The sequence below is a fragment of the Sphaerodactylus townsendi genome, linkage group LG05, assembly GCF_021028975.2.
Source record: "Sphaerodactylus townsendi isolate TG3544 linkage group LG05, MPM_Stown_v2.3, whole genome shotgun sequence".
NCBI classification, from domain to species: domain Eukaryota; kingdom Metazoa; phylum Chordata; class Lepidosauria; order Squamata; family Sphaerodactylidae; genus Sphaerodactylus; species Sphaerodactylus townsendi.
Genome location: NC_059429.1, coordinates 126,903,244 through 126,925,066, shown reverse-complemented (window position 1 = coordinate 126,925,066; position 21,823 = coordinate 126,903,244). Strand labels below are relative to the sequence as shown.

The 21,823-nt window shown below is 47.0% G+C and overlaps 1 protein-coding gene across 1 annotated transcript in view; it reads left to right on the top strand.

Annotated features, from left to right (window-relative positions):
- LAMA5 (laminin subunit alpha 5) overlaps window positions 1-21,823 on the top strand; it is a 280,376-nt gene that overhangs the window by 93,949 nt on the left and 164,604 nt on the right. The window contains 3 exon segments of the mRNA XM_048497913.1: window positions 11,484-11,602; window positions 12,354-12,524; window positions 15,465-15,562. Of these exon segments, the coding sequence (XP_048353870.1) occupies window positions 11,484-11,602; window positions 12,354-12,524; window positions 15,465-15,562 (388 nt within the window).

The window sequence follows — 21,823 nt, the reverse complement described above, 5'->3', positions numbered from 1 at the left end:
CCATTTCCTAATGGGCAGTGCTGTGTTTTGTATTGATGCGTGGACCCCAAAATAAATATTTCAAAGCTAGGGCATCAGGCATCCAGAACTTGTGGTTGCAATGACAGGGCTTCTTTTCCTGGCTTGGAGGAGAGGTGAGTTCTTCTGCCAGAAATTATTTGGGGTTTTGAAGGATTGCCCTTAGCCGCCCTAGGAGATGGACAAGAGCTAGGAGAGCCAGCATGGTGTAGTGGTTAAGATCAGGTGGATTCTAATCTGGAGAACCGGGTTTGATTCCCCACTCCTTCAACTGAGAGGCAGAGGTTTATCTGTTAACCCAGGTGAGTTTCCACACTCCTACATTCCTGCTGGGTGAACTTGGGCTAGTCACAGTTCTTCGGAACTCTCTCAGCCCCACCTGCCTCACAGGGTATCTGTTGTGGGGAGAGGAAGGGAAAGGAGCTTGTAAGCCACCTTGAGTCTCCTTACAGGAGAGAAAAGTGGGATATAAATCCAAAACTCCTCCTCCTCATCATCATCTATGGTAATATCTGTGTGTATTTCTGCTAGCTTGTGTTCTTGTGCCAAATAGTATATAAAGTATGCAAAGATTGGTTCTGGTGGGTTTTCTGGGCTGTGTGGTCGTGGTCTGGTGGATCTTGTTCCTAAAGTTTCAACAATATGTAAAGATTCTTCTCCCTCTTCTTATGTGTTACCATAAGACCACGAGGTTTTTTTTTGAGTTTTCAGCTTTGTATCTAAATATACAATTATATGTTTTACATTGTGATGTATGTATGTATGTATGTGTGTGTGTGTGTGTGTGTGTGTGTGTGTGTGTGTGTGTGTGTGTGTGTGTGTGTGTGTGTGTGTGTGTGTGTGTGTATGTGTGTATGTGTATATATATATATATGTATGTATGTGTACATATGTATATAAATAGTTTGCTTTTCTTTTCATTGGGGACCCAAAGCTGCATACAGAATTGCTCTCCCCGCTTCCATTTTATGCTTGCAACAGAGACCTGTAAAATATGTTTGACTGAGACAGTGTTTGGACCAAAGTTACCTAGCACGATTTCATGGAAGAATAAGGATTCCAGAAAGAGACAATATCACAAAGATCATTTTCATAACCGAAAATACACAGTTTAACATTAACTGATGATTGACACATTGATTGATAAACCATAAAGTTTCCACAGACCAACTTCTTGCAAGTCCTTTATTGGAAAGTGGCAAACACACAGCCTATTGATAAATTGTAAACATACAAAGGGACACCTTGCATGCTTGTTGTAGCACAGAAGCATCCATTTGTGCATGTTTGCATTTTGTTTACTGGCTACAGTTCACCTCTTAGGCCTCTTCTGCACCGCACAGGCAGAGCGGGTTGCAGGCAGGATAAAGTGACCCACTCTCCTGCTTACCCATGCAGGCAGCCAACGGAATCCGCGGAACCAGTGCGGGTTGCTGTCACATCTTTGCAGGGAGGCACAGGGTTTTTTTGTTACCTCCCTCCCTTCTCAGCTACGTGGACAGGCAGGCATGGACCCCCACAGCCATGTTGCTGTCCCTGGGACCCTGTGTGGCTACACAGCAGAGAGGCGGGGCCTCTTCAAACACAGGGAAGCACACTTGATTAAAGCACTTCCCTTCTAGCCATTCTCTTGTGAGCAGCTGAAATGTGACGTAAAACAAAATAATTGTGGATAGCGCGATTCTCCAAAAACCCGGGGGAGGGGGCCCGGGGTGACTTGCGTTAGGAATGGGATTCTTGTGATGTTTATTGGCCTGTCCGGAAAGGGCCTCGTTGCACAGTGGCACAGTGGTTTAGAGCAGGTGTACTCTAATCTGGAGGAACTGGGTTTGATTCCCAGCTGTGCCGCTTGAGTTGTGGAGGCTTATCTGGGGAATTCAGATTAGCCTGTGCACTCCAACACATGCCAGGACCTTAGGCTAGTCACACTTCTTCTGAGCTCTCTCAGCCCCACCTACCTCACAGGGTGTTTGTTGTGGGGGAGGGGGAGATTATAAGTCCCTTGAGTCTCCTTACAGGAGAGAAAGGGGGGATATAAATCCAAACTCCTCCTCCTCCTCCTCCTCCATGGTTTTTAAAATGTCCTCAAGACATTTTATTCCTGCTGTGCTGAAATGACCACACTCAGCCTATCCTACCTCACGGGGCTGTTGTGAAAAATGAAATTCTGGAGAGAAAAATATATAAGATGCCTCGAATCTCCATTATGGAGGAACACATAAAACGAATAAAGTACATATACACTTTCAGTGAGTAAAACCATGTCCTTCATTCCAAAAGAAAACCAATTTCATATTTCATATAGTATACAGCATACAATATTTTGATTGTTTCATACACATTTGGAACTCAACCTACACATACAAAACTAGACCTTGGGCTAGTCACATACAAAACTAGACCTTGGGCTAGTCATAGTTCTTCAGAGCTCTCTCAGCCCCACCTACCTCGCAGGGTGTTTGTTGTGAGGGGGGAAGGGTAAGGAGTTTGTAAGCCCCTTTGAGTCTCCTACAGGAGAGAAAGGGGGGGATATAAATCCAACTCTTCTTCTTCTTCTTCCTTTCCATAAAGGATCTTTATCTGTAAAGCCCTTTAATCTCTCTGGCCATAAAGAAAAACAAAGGATACATTACTGAGTAGTAGTATATACGAACAAGATCTTGGAGCACAGGTGGACAGTAAGTTAAATATTATAAGCCAGTGAGTTGCAATCTTGGAGGTGTATCGCTAGGACATAACATCTGGATCACAAGAGGCTGTGGGGGCACAGCTTGAGAATTGTCTTAGGCACCACTGTCTGTAGATACGCCCCTGATTACTGAGCATGGAAGGAAGAGGGGAACTTTCTGTGAGATTTCATTTCCTTCATTATTTTGGGTCACGGTTTAGCCTGGCAGATTAGTCCTTTTTTCTTGAGAGAGGCTCGAAGCTCCCTGAACACCAGGCGCTGGTGACTAGACATTTGGGGCTGTCTGTTCTTTCTCCGGTAGATCCCTGGGAAAGGAAAATTACTGAAATTGAACATGAGAATTTCTCAGTTTGAAGCTGCTTCTTGGTTTCCAGAGGCGAACCTGATCCTTATGTTACCGAGAAGCACCAGTTGGCTTACAAATATATCATTATAAAACATGGAGGGAGTAGCCAAACTACTCCAAACATGTTAAGGACCAGCTCCTCCAGGGAACTTAAGCCATAATTGGTAGAAGATGTGAATTAAACTTTACGATGATCTTTTAAGCAGAAAAACCTGGCGGAAGAGAGTCTGGAAAGACCATACATTTCCCTTGGAATGTGCTACCAACCTTCATTGCTTCGAACGCGTGAGCTCCTTACATTTCTTCTGTGAACAGAAGAACCAAAAACAGCTTTATTGTAATTGTAACATTAAACAAAATAATATCAGAAGTTCAAAAGGGACGGTACTCTTTTCCTGCCAGTTGCAAAGAATCTTACATTGAGCTGAACAAAATGAATGACGGCTGGATCCTCTTTTGCATACTTTTCATTCCGTTTTTCTCAAAGACCACACTGGTTTTTCTTGGAGGTTTGTGCGAAGAATCACAGAATCATAGAGTTGGAAGAGACCCCAAGGGCCATCAAGTCCAGCCCCCTGCAATGCAGGAACACACAATCAAAGTACTCCTAACAGATGGCCACCCAGCCTCTCTTTTAAAACCTCCAAAGGAGACTCCACCACACTACAAGGTGATGCATTCCACTGTTGAACAGCCCAGTACTATCAGGAAGTTTTTCTTGATGTTTAGATGAAATCTCTTTTCCTTCTCCTTGAACTCATTTCTCTTGGTCCTAGAGCAGCAGAAAACAAGCTTGCTCCCTCATCAACATGGCATGCCTTCAAATATCTAACCATAGCTATCATGTCACCTCTTCACCTTCTCTTCTCCAGACTAAACATACCCAGCTCCCTAAGTCTCTCCTCGTAGGGCATGGATTCCAGACCTTTTACCATTTGTGTGTGGGTCAGTGTGTGGGGGTCAGGGAGGCAATCCACATCAACAGAATCCTGATTCAGAATCCTGATGCAAACCTCTGGCCTTCTTTTAGAACTCCTTTCACTTGTTATATACTATTTAGGACCCTCCAGAGGTCCATGGACTACGATTCCCATCAGCTCTGCCAGTGGGCAGTATGGGTGAATTTTCCCCTGGAACAGGGGTCTGCAACCTACGGCTCTCCAGATGTTCATGGACTACAATTCCCATTAGCCCTTGCCAGCATGGCCAAGTAGTAGGGCTGATGGGAATTGTAGTCCATGAACATCTGGAGAGCCGCAGGTTGCAGACCCCTGCCCTAGAACATTTAAAAATACAAAATAAAGTTCTGGGTTAGAAGAAGAAGAAGAAGAAGAAGGAGGAGGAGGAGGAGGAGGAGGAGGAGGAGGAGGAGTTTGGATTTACATCCCCCCTTTCTCTGCTGCAGGAGACTCAAAGGGGCTTACAATCTCCTTGCCCTTCCCCCCTCACAACAAACACCCTGTGAGGTAGGTGGGGCTGAGAGAGCTCCGAGAAGCTGTGACTAGCCCAAGGTCACCCAGCTGGCGTGTGTGGGAGTGTACAGGCTAATCTGAATTCCCCAGATAAGCCTCTACAGCTCAGACGGCAGAGCGGGGAATCAAACCCGGTTCCTCCAGATTAGATACATGAGCTCTTAACCTCCTACGCCACTGCTGCTACCTAGCAAAATCACAATTTTCTACCTTATTGAATGTTCCGTGGCACAGAAATCCTGAAGGGAAATGCGTCTCAATTTTGGTTTTGATTAATACTCTGGCCTGTTGGTGCCAAAGATGCAGTCTTCTTAATGTTTGGAACAGTTAGGAGGAATAAAAAACATACCAACCGTACGACAGGTTTTATTAAATTGGGAATACCATAAAGGGTTCATCTATCCGACATGCAGCAGTAAACTGGCAATTAATCTGAAATCTCTTTCTGTGGTCCATTCGTTCTGCCAAAATGTAGGATTGACCTGTCCGTTACCGGCACAAATCTCATTCAGCTGCACAAAATGAATCCTTTCATGGCGGGCTGAGCTGTTAACCAGAACGGTGCCAGGGTACAATACTTGTTCTTCCTCCTCTGAGATTGGAGTATGACAAATGCATTTTTTCCTGGAACACCCAAGGAGTACAAAATAGGGAAACGCAGGGCCCTTTGATGCTTAAACCACATGAAGGCTTCCCCCCCAGCTGTGTTTGGGTTCCGAAACTCGTCTTTTATACACCAATGGCGGATCAAAATGTTCACTTTGTTGTCGTGGTGGTAATCCAGAAATGCATTGTGCTTCCTAATCAATTAAAGCATGTTACACACAAGGCATGGCAGCTGAAATCCCATCCCATAAACCACCGAGCTTTGTGACTTTTATTGGAAAACAAGGAATCAGGATTTTTATATATACCCTGTTTCCCTGAATATAAGACATCCCCTGAAAATAAGACGTAGTAGAGGTTTTGCTGAAGTCCGAAATATAAGGCATCCCCCGAAAGCAAGACGTAGCAAAGTTTTTGTTTGGAAGCATGCCCGACGAACAGAACACAGAAAAACAAGACATCCCCTGAAAATAAGACATAGTACATCTTTGGGAACAAAAATTAAAATATAAGACACTGTCTTATTTTCGGGGAAACACGGTATATCCCACAACATATATATCTCACAACAGCCATTTTTTTAAGTTTAAAAATTTGAATCAGTTTTTTTTGCTAATTTTAACTTTTTAATTATATTCGACGTGCGTTATAAAAACAACCTTGTTCTAATGAAATCTGAATTTAATGCAGAAACATTCAAAGCCTTATGTCTTGAAAATGAATCACAGTCCCCTATAAAATGCACTGAATTTAAAGGATGCTTTTTTATATAAAAAGAAGAACCGGGGAACAGTTATCTGACCTCTGAGGTTAAACGTTATTATTACTTTAAATTTATTTCCCACTCTTTACAACAGTCTCAGGGTGGGCTACAGTAAAAACCATAATAAGGTCCTGTCCGATACAATAATAAAACCCAATCCTAAAACCATAAAATATTATAAAAACTCCCACCCAGTGATGGGATCCAAAAATTTTAGTAACAGGTTCCCATTGTGGTGGGATTCAAACTGTGGCATAGCGCCAATGGGGCTGGGCAGGGCACGACGGGGGCGTGGCTGGGCATTCTGGGGCAGGGCATTCCTGGGCGGGGCTGTGGCAAGGACGCAGCCGCTGCGCCGGTCCTTGGGCGGGAAACGAATGCACGCAGGTGCAGGCTGCCACACACGCCGGTGCACCTCCTGCTAGACTGCTTCCAGTTCTGCGCGCTACTGCTGAGAGGAGGGGCGTAACTAAGGCAAAAATCATGTGGCAAAATCACCAATTAGTAACCCCCTCTCGGCACACACAAATAATTAGTAACCTTCTCTCAGGAACCTGTGAGAACCTGCTGGATCCCACCTCTGTGTTAAGGGTTTATAAAAATCAATCAAGGTCCCAGCCTGGTAGCCTTGCTTCCTCCAACCTCATGAGTTCTGCAGCCTTCTGCTTCTTTTCAGACTCCGCCCCTTTCTGGGTCATCCCATTCTTAGCATATGGGTTACAGCACAGGTGTCAAACTCGCAGCCCTCCAGATGTCATGGACTACAGTTCCCATCATCCCCTGCCAGCATCATGCTGGCAGGGGATGATGGGAACTGTAGTCCATAACATCTGGAGGGCCGCGAGTTTGACACCTGTGGGTTACAGTAACACTTTGTATTACCACTTTTGATCACTGGAGAAGGCCAAAGGGCCGAAACGTGTTTGGTTTTGGGTCACAAAGTGTGAAGTAGGATTTTGTGGGCTAATTTACTGGGATTTTATACGCCTGAAGCAGGCTATTACGGGCCTCCTACAAAGTTATGATTTTAATTTGAAGAAATGCATTTGCATTTTTGCTAGGTAGCAGCTTTAAATTTAGCGGCCCTAATTCCTTCCTGACCTTTAGGTACTTGATGACTGGAAGGAAGAGCCGGGAGGAGACAGGAACCGCTGCATGTCTAGCCATTGTAACTGTGCAAGGGCATGTCTGGGTTGAATCCTGGGGACCCGCGGAGCCTCATCCCAGAGGGAGAAGCAACACCAGGCAACTCTTGCTTTCCTTCTCCAACACCTGAGCACCTTTCACATCGTGCATGATGTGCGGTTCCTCTAGGAGAAGGACTCAGTTTTTAAATCACAAAGGGGGAAAAAATTACCCATTGAAATGATTGATTTAAATCTGCGCTCCTGTTCTGACATTCTTAATGTTTCCTGAACAAGCTTGTGGCTATAAACAATTGAAACATATAGGCCCGCGACTAAATAGACTCCCTGTGCTTCTGAAAGAGCCTTACTGTAAAGCTGGGTTGTGTAACCTATATACCGTATATATGTGTGTATAAGTCTACTTTTTCAGCACATTTTTTGTACTGAAAAAGCCGCCCCCCCTCGACTTATATGTGAGTGAGGTTCCCACTTAATTCTTGTGTGGTGTTCCCCCTCTCCTGTCTTCGCTCTCTCCCGTCTTCTCTGCCTTCCCCCTTTCAGCCACTTTCTCAGCCTCCTTCTTCTGCTTTGCTCTCCTCTGCCTTCTTCTCTGCCTTCCCGCTTTTAGCCGCTTTCTCTGCCTCTGCCTTCTTCTCGGCGGGTGACAGCCAGTCGACCTGGGTGAGCTGGACAAGCTGTAGGATGGAGAGATCGGTGGCAGAGATTTGGTGAGATAGGGGGTCAGTGGTAGAGACCCCCAAATAGCGCCCGACCGTATCTATTTTTATTGTTGAAATTTACCAGTAGCTGCTGCATTTCCCACCCTAGACTTATACTCGAGTCAATAAGTTTTCCCAGTTTTTTGTGGTAAAATTAGGTGCCTCGACTTATATTCGGGTCGACTTATACACGAGTATATACGGTAGCTCTTTTTGTTCTGCTGGGCCATGTGTGTTCAGAGGCAAGAGACTCATTTCAGTTGGCTCTTTGTGTGTGCACGGCCAGGGTGCTACCTGGAGGCTAAGGCTGCAGCTCAGTGCATATTTGAGAGCAAGCCCCTGTTCATGTGCTTTCCAACTCCAGGTGGGGAAAATCATGGAGATTTGGTGGTGGGGCCTGAGGAAGTTGGCATTTGAGGAGGGGAGGGGACCTCAGCATGGAACAGTTCTATTCAATCCACTCCCCAAGGCCGCCATTTTCTCCAGGGAAATTGGTCTCTGTTATTTGGAGGCCAGTTGTGTTTCCAGGAGATCTCCTGGCCTTACCTGGAGGTTGGCGACCCCCCTGTTTGGCAGCGTGCTAAATTAGAGTTAACAATTTGGGGAAAATCCATTCTTGACGTTGGGTGGTTGCTTCTGCCTCCTGTGGCAGCCGTTTGGGGTTGCATCCATTACCCCACAGACGTCAAACTCGCGGCCCTCCAGATGTTATGGACTACAATTCCCATAACCCCCTGCCATCAGGATCTGGCAGGGGATGATGGGAACTGTAGTCTATAACATCTGGAGGGCTGTGAGTTTGACATCTGTGCATTACCCGGTGTCAGAATCCCAACGTTTTCTGCAGGCTCAGTTTTGATTATGGCCCTGTTCTACTGGGAGCTGCCAAACACAACCTTGTCCTGTCACAGAAAGGCAGAGCATATATAGGAATGTGAACAATTCCAGGCAGGTTTAAGACTTCTGAGGAAATGACCACCCTGTCTGAAGCTACGGTGCCCCACTGTGCCCTCTCCTTCATCTCCTTGCTAATGCTGGAATGCCAAACATCCAGGAGGGAGTGAACTTTGGCCTACCGCTCTCAGGCATCTGTGTGTGATGTGTACACTCAGGGGCATGAATGTGGCTTTGAGGAAATGTCAGTTTACCGTAGCATCTCTCATCCACCAGCTTGCGACTTTTCTTTTCTTCCCTTCCCTTCTTGATGAAGCCGTGACAGCTGGAGTCAGAATACTTTACAGGGGTAACAAATAGATCTTTTGTGGCTGAATCTTCCCTATTGGGCTTTTTTGTAAGTAAATCTTTTATTAATTTTGTCTCAAATAAACATATTATTGTAGGAGCAGCAGTGGCGTAGGAGGTTAAGAGCTCGTGTATCTAATCTGGAGGAACCGGGTTTGATTCCCAGCTCTGCCGCCTGAGCTGTGGAGGCTTATCTGGGGAATTCAGATTAGCCTGTACACTCCCACACACGCCAGCTGGGTGACCTTGGGCTAGTCACAGCTCTATGGAGCTCTCTCAGCCCCACCTACCTCACAGGGTGTTTGTTGTGAGGGGGGAAGGGCAAGGAGATTGTAAGCCCCTTTGAGTCTCCTGCAGGAGAGAAAGGGGGGATATAAATCCAAACTCTTCTTCTTCTTCTTCTACATCAAATCATTAATCCATGCATACAGTAAACCCCCCCCCCAAAAAAAGCAATGCTGATCATTTCTCCCCAACACTTTCTGTCCAGTTTCGTATTGAGTTTTTTTAACCTGTTTATGAACACCATCAAACTGTTCGGATGCTTCTGGTCAGTGGTAACTTTTTAGGAAAGCGCTGTGAGTTCTGTTTTGGTTCCTGGTAACCCATCCCTGTTCATGAAATGCAGGAGCATCGCAGACAAAAGGTCTTTGTGATACTGCAATGGGTCAGACCCAGTGGTGGGATCCAAAAATTTTAGTAACAGGTTCCCAGGGTAGTGGGATTCAAACTGTGGCGTAGCGCCAGTGGGGCTGGGCGGGGCACGACGGGGGCGTGGCCGGGCATTCTGGGGGCGGGGCATTCCTGGGCGGGGCTGTGGCAAGGACGCAGCCGCTGCGCCGGTCCTTGGGCGGGAAACGAATGCACGCAGGTGCAGACTGCCACGCACACCGGTGCACCTCCTGCTAGACTGCTTCAAGTTCTGCGCGCTACTGCTGAGAGGAGGGGCTTAACTAAGGCAAAAATCACGTGGCAAAATCACCAATTAGTAACCCCCTCTCGGCACACACAAATAATTAGTAACCTACTCTCGGGAACCTGTGAGAACCTGCCGGATCCCACCTCTGGTCAGACCCAACATTGGGGGGTCGACTGGGGTGAGCGGACCTCTCCCAGACACCCAAGTACACTGCTGTTTGCGTTTCCTGCTCTAAGCCAGTTTTTAAACTGCTTCTTGCCACTGCTTAAGAACAAGTTTCTCTGCCGCCTCTTTCGGACTCAGTTCTGTGGGGGATGAATTGGGACTGATGTCTGCGATAGGATTTCCAGCTGCAGATCTGTGAGTGGTTCCATTCTCGAAAACCAGCAGGTTTAAAACAAAGTTATGACAGGTCCATGTTTGTTTGCTTTAACACCAGATTTCCAGTTTCAGGTGGATTGGGAGGCAGGGGTGGGTTGGGAAGCCAGAATAGCCCTGAAAAGGGGTCACGGACCCTCCTACAGCTACACCCCTTGACCCGACGCAGGGCTGCAGAGCAAGCTGGAGAGAAAGGAAGTGCCGTGGCATTCCTCCTTGCCAGATGAACGTTTGGACAGCCAGCAGGGCAAAGGCGGGCAATGCTATGCTTCTCCTCTCTGGACACCAAATCCTTCAGCCATACAAGGGAAAGGCAGGTTCCTCCTCACCAACTGCACCATGCCTGAGTCAGCACTGGTCAAAGCCAGGCACCACTGGACTGGGCGGGGAGGGACATGGTCCTTGTGGCTCCCAGCTTCAGCTTTTTCTATCAGCATCTGTACTTGTCAGCATGGTGTAGTGGTCAAGAGTGGGTGCACTCTAATCTGGAGAACTGGGTTTGATGCCCCACTCTGCCACTTGAGCTGGGTGACTTTGAGTTGGTCACAGTTCTATGGAGCTCTCTCAGCCCCACCCACCTCACAGGGTGTTTGTTTTGTGTGTGGGGGAAGGGAGATTGTAAGCCACCTTGAGTCTCCTTACAGGAGAGAAAGGTGGTGGTGGTGGTGGTGGTGGTGGTTTTCGTCGTCGTCGTCGTCGTCTTCTTCTTCTTCTTCTTCTTCTTCTTCTTCTTCTTCTTCTTCTTCTTCTTCTTCTTCTTCTTCTTCTTCTTCTTCTTCTTCTTCTTCTTCTTCTTCTTCTTCTTCTTCTTCTTCTTCTTCTTCTTGGTCCCATTGTGGAGGTGGGTGGAGCTTAGCACATCTGTACGTTTCCTTGCAGACCCCACTGTGAGTGGGTAGCTCATCAGGATTTCCTTCAGTAAAAACAATTGGCGAATCTGCTCTGGTAAAATACATATTTACAGCCAAATATTGGGATGGATCCTATCAGATACTCAAAAAGAGTGTCTTGCATCAGGTGAAGCTCCTTCTGCTAGAGCGTGCTTTAAAAAAACCCATGTCTGTCCATGAGTCTCAGACATTCTGTCCCCTGCTTCAAAATTTGTGGACCTGCATCTCATTTCTGGCCAGGAGTAGACAGGAGAAGTGGATATTTGAGGATGAAACTCACATTTCTAAAATGTGGATCTTGACTCTTTTCACAGCTTCCAAGAGAGACTGCATAGAGAAATTTGGCCTGAAGACGGTAGAGCGGATCACCAAAGACAATGACGTCATCTGCACCACCGAATACTCCCGCATTGTGCCCTTGGAGAATGGAGAGGTGAGTGTTTTGGGTTTTTGCATGATTGTGTGTCAGGAAAACCCAGATACGAGGGAAACTCAGGCATGAGGTTCTAAAGATATGGTTAGGCCTGAAAACCTGGATAGCCCCAGGTTAGCCTGATCTTGTCAGATCTCAGAAGCTAGGCAGGGTCAGCCCTGGTTCGTAATTGAATGGGAGACTACCAGCTGTACCAGGGTTGTGACATGATGGCAGGCAGTGGCAAAACCACTTCTGAACATCCCTTGCCTTGAAAACCCCACCAGGAGGTCACCGTTAAGTCATCTGTGACTTGATAGCACTGCCCCCTCCCCAACAAACCCCGAAGATGTAGTTAGATGCTTGTAGATTTTGTTCATTTCCGTTTTAGAGAACGCACTGCAAACCAGTAGAAAAAAAGGTCAGGTTTTCCCCACTCTTGGAAAACACGGGGCTTCCTCTTAAAAAAGCGGTCACTTCGGAGCAGTTTTGTGCAGGGAAATCCGACCCCAATAAAATATCAAATCTGTTGCATAATTAAAGATCTGATCCGAAGCAATGGACTGCTTGAAGCAGAGAACACATCAGTGCGTAATCGGCTTCAGATGGGTGGGAAAGTGGCATTCAAATATTATAAATAAATAAAAAATAGAGCCTAGAAGCTGCGTGTAGGTGAGGATCAGACTGATGAATCTCAAGGGAAAATGAGCCTTTGACTGAGGATAACATCCTTCAGAAACCTGATGCTTCCTTACCCCTTTCTCTCTTGCAGATTGTGGTCTCTCTGGTAAATGGACGTCCAGGAGCCATGAACTTCTCGTATTCCCCTTTGCTGAGGAATTTCACCAAAGCAACCAACATTCGACTGCGCTTCTTACAGACCAACACCCTCCTTGGGCATTTGATGGGAAAGGCCTTGCGGGACCCGACTGTGACTCGGAGGGTGAGCTGTTTCAGTGTTTCTTGTGACTATCAGCCCAGTTTCTCGTGTGGGAGCCATAGATTTCAGTCTTGCTAGAGAGGTGCCTAGGCTTATAGGACTTCCTGTCTTGGAAGGATGCCGTGCGTTCTGCACACAGCAGCAGGAAACCGCTAATGGCCATTATAAATTCTCAATCAGGTCGTCAGGAAAGTATTTGTCAGCGCCGCTTTCAGTGAGTTCGCTGGCAGTTGGCGAAATTCCGCTTTCAGTGAATTCGCTAGCAGTCGGTCCATGGCCAGTGCAGAATACATCCTTGTAATCATGGTCTGAGTTTCAGCTAGTGAGTGGGGCTGAGAGAGCTCCGAGAAGCTGTGACTAGCCCAAGGTCACCCAGCTGGCTTGTGTGGGAGTGCACAGGCTAATCTGAATTCCCCAGGTAAGCCTGCACAACTCAAGCGGCAGAGCGGGGAATCAAACCCGGTTCTTCCAGATCAGAGTGCACCTGCTCCTAGCCACTGCTCTTAGCCACTACGCCACTGCTGCTCCTAGACGAATTTCCTGGCCCTCTGCGCAGCCAGCTGGGCGTTCAGTCCTGGTCGACAGCCAGAATTGTTCCTGTGGATGAATAAAAGAGGTGGGCTATTTTCAGTTACGTGGAACAGAATGTGGTTGTCCAGAATCAGGCTGATCCACGACAGCAGTCTTTAGTCGATGGGCACGAAGGAAGACTCTTGTCGTTCATCTTCCCATTAGAAGAGCTCAGGTTCCTTTTTGCTATTTCTTGCAGAAGATGCACATTTCCTTCACACTGGTAGCAGGGGTGCTGGGTGCTGGTGTTACCGCTGCTGCTCGGGTAACATTAAGTGATTTCAGCTCAAACAACGTCCTTGTCCCTTAATATCAGCTGCTACAAGCTACTGCTTTTACTAATAAACACAAATATCAAAAATAACATTTCTAAACTCAAACATTAGAGAAAACCTTAAAGAACCCTCAATACAGTACAAGCACTTATACCTATAGGCAAGAGTATCCTAATTTAACAATAACAACGCCTTAAATCAACTGGAGAACCCAACTAAAGTATAATGCTAAACATTGGGCAAATAACACATCCAACACTGAGGGGCTTACATTACATCTTAAAAGGACAAAGGCAAGAAGGAAACCATGTAAAACATTGGCACAATCACATATATTCGTCCTTTGCAAGCCTTGTGGAGGCTTTTGGACCACACTGGTCTCTGTGTCCTGACCTGGAGCCAGTGTAGTCAGATAACTCGACTCAGGAAAATATTTTGGCTATTTTCCTGGCGGTAACACTGGGGAAGCAGGTTTACGTATCGCACAGGATCTTGCCTCTTTCCTTACCGCTCATGGAGAAAGCTCCCTTTCAATTGGAGATTTTTGTTTCCCGTGTCCCATTTGAACCAGAAGGCGTCTTTCTGGAGAAGTTCATGCATATGTATGCTATGATGACTCTGATCAGAGAAGGGAAGGGAGGGGGAAAAAAACCTTGTCCAAATCTCTTAACAAAAGCTGGGGGTGGGGGGGAGCCCTCCCTAAAAGTTTGCAGCACCTGCTGGTTAGTACATATGGCTTCTTGGCCAAGGCAGCTTGGCTTTTGCTGTGGATTATCCCAGCCTGCTGTTCATTAGCACTCAAATCACAAGCAGGTGTTCCCGCAACTAGTAAAATTGTAGTCCAGGGGCTGGAAATGCAACTTGCCAGGCTTTTAGAAGAAGGCCCCAAAGCGTTATTTAAACGAATAAATGGTTCAGTTTCTCTTAATTCGCTGGTGGCTGTCATGTTGACTACACGGAGCCAGAAACGTCTCTAGGCAAAGCAGTAGCTGCTATTGCAGCAACAGATTATCTAGAGGATTTAAAGATTTTTCTTGAAGAATGGAAATGGGCAGCAAAAATTAAAATTAAAAAAATGAAATCAATTTATTTTCACCGTGGGAAAGTACTTTAATGTAAAAATAAATTGAGGCATCGTGTTACCCCAGTGGTGGTTACCCCCCCTCCCTTGCATGCCACCACTCCCCCCTTCTTCTTCTTCTTCTTCTTCTTCTTCTTCTTCTTCTTCTTCTTCTTCTTCTTCTTCTTCTTCTTCTTCTTCTTCTTCTTCTTCTTCTTCTTCTTCTTCTTCTTCTTCTTCTCCTTCTCCTTCTCCTTCTCCTTCTCCTTCTCCTTCTCCTCCTCCTCCTCCTCCTCCTCCTCCTCCTCCTCCTCCTTCTTCTTCTTCTCCGTCTCCTTCTCCTCCGCCTCCTCCTCCTTCTCCCTCTCCCTCTCCTTCTCCTCATTCACCTCTTCTCCTCCTCCTCCTCATTCACCTCTTCTCCTCCTCCTCCTTCTTCTTCTTCTTCTTCTTCTCCGTCTCCTTCTCCTCCTCCTTCTCCCTCTCCCTCTTCCTCTCCTTCTCCTCATTCACCTCTCCTCCTCCTCCTCCTCCTCCTCCTCCTCTACAGGTATGACCTGTTAAGCGTAATTCTAAACCCCGAACGTTTTGAGCCCATGGGAACATTCGAAATTCTGACATAGCATAATGGGTGTGGCAACAACATGGCGGCCATGAACTGGCTGCCGCAGGAGGTGGAGCCAGCTATGAAAATACTATCGCAGCTTAACTTCAGTAGCACAGGGTGGACCATTGGGCTGCTGCCAAAGCAACATTTTTAAAAAATCTGCACAACCAATAAAATTTCCAATAGCCAATCAGAAGCCTTGCTGGGCAAAAGCTCTACCTTGTCCAGCCCACTTCCTAAAAAGCACGTGGCAGGCACTAGAGAAAGTGCTGGCGGGCACCACGTGCCCCCACCAACACCACACGGGGGACCCCTGTTTTAAGCAGTTGATTGCAATGATTACTTGTGGCCTGAATGTGCTCCGCTGAATGAGGAGGGGGGCTGCAATATTCTGCTGAGTGATAAAGACAGACCATTCTGTATTCTCCTAGTATTACTACAGCATCAAAGATATCAGTATCGGAGGACGGTGCGTCTGCCATGGCCATGCTGATGTCTGCGATGCCAAAGACCCTACAGACCCTTACAGGTAAGACTCCTGTGATGTCTAAATATATTGGTGTAATGGTAAAGTTTCCTTTTCAGTCGTATTGGTGTATAAACCTGTAAGATACACATGGTAGGTGTGGAACTGGAAAGAAAGGTTCCCTCTGCAAATCTTCCCTCTGCTGATGGTACTTTGGCTTCAGTCCAATGTTCCCACCACAATGGAGAGACTCACAGTGCAATCTAGATCCCGGTGGCAGCCGGCGACGATGCTGCTTCCGCACCGCCCTGCTGCCTCCAGAGGACTTTCGGGTGGTGCCGGGATGCAGAAGAACCCAAAAACCTCTCTGGCTGCTTGAAAGCCTTCCTTGGGGGAGAACGGGGCAGATGGTGTAAGTCCATCTTCCCCACCAGTGGAGTTCCTGGGGCAAAATCCTGGTGAGAGCTAACGTTGGCTCCATCTCTGGGAGCACCACCAGTATGCCCCCAAGTGCGCAGGCCTTCAAGTTAGGTCAACACAACTCTAGAAGTGGTGTTTGGAGGCCTGCCTATCTCCCTATTTGCCTCCCAACTGACATAAGTGGCACTTACGTCAACCAGGAGGGCAACTGCATTTGTGTGAGTGTGTGGCCAATTGGCCATGCTGGCAGGGGCTGATGGGAATTGTAGTCCATAACATCTGGAGTGCCAAAGGTTCGCCACCACGGATCTAGATTGAGCTGTAAAAGCAAAGCTATCTTACACTATAGTAGGGGTCTGCAACCTGTGGCTCTCCAGATGTTCATGGACTACAATTCCCATCAGCCCCTTTGGCCATGCTGGCAGGGGCTGATGGGAATTGTAGTCCACAAACATCTGGAGAGCCGCAGGTTGCAGACCCTTGCGCTATACGTTAACATATGCTTCCCCTTATCCTCTTTGATCTGAGATTGCAAATGCCTTAACAGACCAGGTGCTCGGGAGCAACAGCCACAGAAGGCCATTGCATTCACATCCTGCATGTGAGCTCCCAAAGGCACCTGGTGGGCCACTGCCAGTAGCAGAATGCTGGACTAGATGGACTCTGGTCTGATCCAGCTGACTTGTTCGTATGTTCTTATGTTCTTAGTATATATTGTCACAGAGAACTTGATTCAAACAGCTAGATCAAACATCTCCCATTTCAGTTTGATTGAAGCCAAATGGCTTAACTAGTGAGAACCAAGTCATGTGCTATATAGGAAAGCAATGAACATGACGGCCAGTTAGGTTTACATTGCTTACGTCATTACATTGCTTATCGAGCTTTGAACTCTTATTTATCTTGTACGTTGAGTCTAAAACTGCATCCCACCTCTGATTCGATACAAGGGTGATGTTCCGGCTATGACTGGGGCAGGTAGTTTTTGCTGTTTATAAAAAATAGCCTCCAACCGATCCAGCCTGCAGGCTTACAGGTTTGATTAAACGTATAAAAATAGCAATTCAACGTCAGGGGTCAATTATTTGGTCAGATTATCCAGAGTAAGTGTAAAGCCTCTCCGTATGATCACCCTCTTGAATTTCACAGTTCATATTCATCAGAAGATAACTCCCCGTGTTCTCGTTCTTTTTCCAGTGCTTTTGGCAGGGGAGGGGATTTTGAAATTTCTCTGCTCCCAGGACTCTGTTTGCATATGCATTACTTACCAAGTGGCTGTTTGATTTGCTGTGGGGGTTTTCCCCCGTGGTTTTATAAGAACATAAGAACAAGCCAGCTGGATCAGACCAGAGTCCATCTAGTCCAGGGGTAGGGAACCTTTAACATTCAAAGAGCCATTTGGACCCGTTTTCCACGGGAAAAGAAACACTTGGAGCCGCAAATAATTTTTGACATTTAAAATAAAGATAACACTGTATATATTGGGTTTTTTAACCTTTTACCCTGCTCATTCTGAGAAGCGCATGGATGCGTCCGCCCTGCTGCCTGCAGGGCGGGCAAGGATGGGGCCAGCAGCTCAGCCTCGCCGGCCGCCGGGAAAGCGCCCGGCCCGCTCCAATGGGGCAGGCAAGAGGGGAAGCCCGCAGCGTGGCCCAGCCGGCCGTGGGCAGTTGGTGCGCCTGCCCTGCTTGCTGCAGGGCGGGCAAGGATGGGGCTGGCGGCTCGGCTTGTGGAGCCGCAGTGCAAGGGCAGAAGAGCCGCATGCGGCTCTCAAGTCGCAGGTTCCCTACCCCTGATCTAGTCCAACACTCTGCTACTTGCAGTGGCCCACCAGGTGCCTTTGGGAGCTCACATGCAGGATGTGAAAGCAATGGCCTTCTGCGGCTGTTGCTCCTGAGCACCTGGACTGTTAAGGCATTTGCAATCTGTTCGCACTGGGATTCTGCACCTGCAAAGTGACCCTAACTAAGCTGATCCACCATTTAGCTTGTTGCCCGCTTCCTTGCTCTTTCCGTGCAACCTCCATTTGGAGAGGTCGCCTGCTGCCTTTGTGTGTGTGTGTGCGTCCGTGTGTGCGTGCGTGCGCTTGCTGTCTTTGGTCTAGCCTTATTTTGCTAAACCGTGTCAATTTCATGTCAATTTCAGAATGTCTCTTGCTCCAGCTATAGAACTTCAGTATTACTTTAAAAAAAAAAAAGCTCTTTGGATCATTTTGGCTGATTCCGCATGGGCCAAAAACAGCAGTGTGAAAATGGTGTGAAAACAGTATAAACCCGTTTACATCATTTTAAACCCTTTTACATCATTTTCACACTGCTGTTTTTGGCCTATGCGGAATCAGCCTTTGAAACGGCAGCTGAATAGGGGGGAAACGGCTGTGGTATGGGTGGGGGGAAGACAAGGAGGAGCGGGGAAAAACCAACGAAAACTTAACGCACATAGCTCTCTTTTATTGTCCCTGCGAAGGGAGATAATAAGTCACACTTAAACAGGTTTCGCAAACCATTGGGATTCTCTGATCTGAGGACCGGGTGACTGCCAAATAGTTTAAAATGTATGTATAACCAAGAATCAAACTTGGGAATGTACACTCAATTCGAAGGAGACCACACATACATAAAGATCCCTCTGAGTGATCTTGTCCTCTGATTGCTGCGGTCCTCCCATCTGCCTTTGGCTTTGTGAAAAGATTATACCTCATCTGTCAGCCCACCTCAAATGGCTTTCTATACGTTTCATCCCACAGATCGCTTATAGCAGAAAAGCTTTCACGAACCATGACTGAAGTCAAGTTTCTGCTGCTTAATCCAGAGCTAATTTATACTGGTGCAGCCCCGCGCAATTAATTAGGACCACACCAGTGTAAACAGCCATTGAATTTTTCTTTCGGTGTCTGAAATGGTTGCAGGTATTGCCCAGGCCTGTACAATATCGTTCTTTATGGGGGAGCTTAAAACCTGCTTCAAAAGACCGAGGAAGAGTAGAAAACGTTTTCCCGAGGGCATTTTTTCTTAGCTTTCATTATACCTCATCTCAGGAAAGCTTGAAAGCTTGTGATTAACCTGAAACCGAGCCAAGACTTTAAGACACCAGAGAGCAGCTTGCTTCCAGGCCCCCTGGCTGTTGTCATGTCTGAATTTTCAGACACTCTCCTACGAACGATAAGAGACCCCTCGTATCTCCGATCTCCTGAACTGGTGGGGAGATAAAGAGAACGGAAAATGTTGCTTTCTTCCTCATGCTGGGATAGTGTTTTGGGGTAGAAATGAGACATTGCTGTGCGTTCATCTGCCTTTTTAGGGGTTGATCTTTTTCTCCGTTTGTTCCCCTGCATGTACAGCTATCTGAACTTTAGTTAGATTTCTTCTTCTTTTTAACGTCATGTCCCCAAATCTGTGAATAAATACCGGAGAGAGAAAAACACACTGTCGTTTTCTTATGTGTCGAAAAAGGCAGCCGCAAAACCTCATCAAGGCTTTCAGTCACTGGCGTGGCAGATGAGGTTATTTGGGTTATAACAGACTAAACATAATTTGGGGCCAAGGCAGTGGTGGGATCCAAAATTTTTAGTAACAGGTTCCCTCGCCAGCCCCCCCTCAGCAAAGGGGGCAGAGGCATACCGAGGCAAACCTGAGCCCTGGGCAAAATCTGAGTTGGATGCCCCCCCCCATGGGCAGCCACCCCACCATGACCCCCCCAATTTTTTTTTTGCACCAGGTCATTTCTAAATCATCATCACATTATAGAAAATGCCCCAACTCACAAATCTGAACACAGCAATGGTGAAACACACAGGTTCTTTGATAGAGACTGGTGAGATAAAAGGTACGAAAGGCTGAGAATCAATGAATTGCAGTACCTGAAAGGGATTAACCCTGTTCAGGGAGTTACATTATTAGTCGCAATTGCTATATGGAACCTTCACGTTCAAAGGCAGGATGCCTCTCGGGGAGGCGAGGGCGTGGAGATGGGAAAGCGGACCCAATTAGTAACCCTCTCTCGGCACACACAAATAATTAGTAACCCACTCTCGGGAACTGGTGAGAACCTGCTGGATCCCACCTCTGGGCCAAGGTGATTACGGGAGAGACTGGTATATGTATATAGATATAGATATATTGGTAACGGATGTTCCTGCTGTAGTTAAGGTTTTAAAATCAAACATTTTAAAAAGAGAGATTGCATCAAGAGACGATGTAATGCGTTTTTTTCCATTCCAAGCCTCTCAAAGCCAAGAGGCGTCTGAATTTGAAAGCATTCCATGTGAAGCTTGAGACCTAAGTCCTGGCTGGGACCGGAGTCCCAGAATTTTTGTTCTTCTTATGAGAACAAGAGTTCGATTGATACCCTGCCTTTCTCTCCTTTAAGGAGACTCACGGTGGCTTACAAGCTCCTTTCCCTTCCTCTCCCCACAACAGACCCCTTGTGAGGCAGGTGGGGCTGAAGAACTGTGACTAGCCCAAGGTCACCCAGCAGGAATGTAGGAGTGCAGAAACACATCTGTTTCACCAGGTCAGCCTCTGCCACTCAGGTGGAGGAGTGGGGAACCAAATCCGGTTCCCCAGGTTAGAATCCACCTGCTCTTAACCACTACACCACTCTGGCTCCATGAGTGACAAACATCATGTTTCTGGGACTATCTCACTCCCTATTTCCCCTTCTTCTCTTCCACAAATAACTTTGCCTCTCCAGTCCGGCAGCCCAATCCGGAACCCCAGGGATGATTCTGCTGCCCACCACCCCCCTTGCTGCCTCCAGAGAGCTTTTTGATACCACAGGGAGGCATAACCCAAAAATCCCCTCCCTGCTGCCCCAAACCCCTCCCTGCCTTTGGGCCCAGACGTCACCCAAAAGGGGGTGAGGGTGGGACTGGAGGAGCCCTCGTCTGCTGAGTTATTTTAAAACTCTGTCCCCACCAATTTTGCGGCTTGATTACTTATGGTTTTAGGCTACATTTGTGACCTTTGCTGCCTCTTGCGAGTGCCATGTCTGTGAAGCGCAAGTTTCCCCGGTTGCGCAGATCATGTGAAGAAATACAAGGATGCACTCTACATATACAGATGTAAACCCACATATATAAGAAAAAGCAGATAGGATCAGACTGTCTCCTTAGTTGTTTTTTTTTGGTCCATGCTCACACATCTCCGAATTAAGCCCTCACTCAGCCAGGACAGATGTTCAAATTCCCAGACAGGAATTTCTTGTTAACAGGAGATGAGGAGCTGGACCAGAAAGGCAGCTGTTTACTTTAAAAGTACAGATAGGCCCGCAGAAGTGGCTTTGGAAACCCTCCTGCAGATTGTCTGTTCCTGCCTTATTAGGGTGCCGGTTTCCCCTAGATTTTGCCCTGGGTTATCTTTCCCACCTCCTTCTCTCCGAGGAAAACAACATTCCATTGCTTCTATTCTTGCTCCTGAAGGCAGCAAATTCCAGGCACGAAAAGGTGCGTTTTAGTTGCCAGTCATGTCATAGGATATGTATGAGACTGTTGTTTATATTTGTTTGCTTGTTTCAGGGAAACAAATAAACCGGCTTGATGGGCTTCCTTCTGTTTCCGAAACAAGTTTGTCAATTGAAGGACAATAGCTTAGATCATAATTTATAATAAATTTATAGGGTGTTGTGTGGTTTTCAGGCCGCACGGCCGTGTTCTAGTAGCATTTTCCCATGACGTTTCGCCTACATCTGTGGCTGGCATCTTCAGAGGATCAGGAGAAAACGTCGGGAGAAAATGCTGCTAGAACACGGCCCTACAGCCCGGAAACCACACAACACCCCAGTGATTCTGGCTGTGAAAGCCTTCGACAATAAATAGATTTATTTATAATCAGAGGTGGGATCCAGCAGGTTCTCACAGGTTCCCGTGAGTAGGTTACTAATTATTTGTGTGTGCCGAGAGGGGGT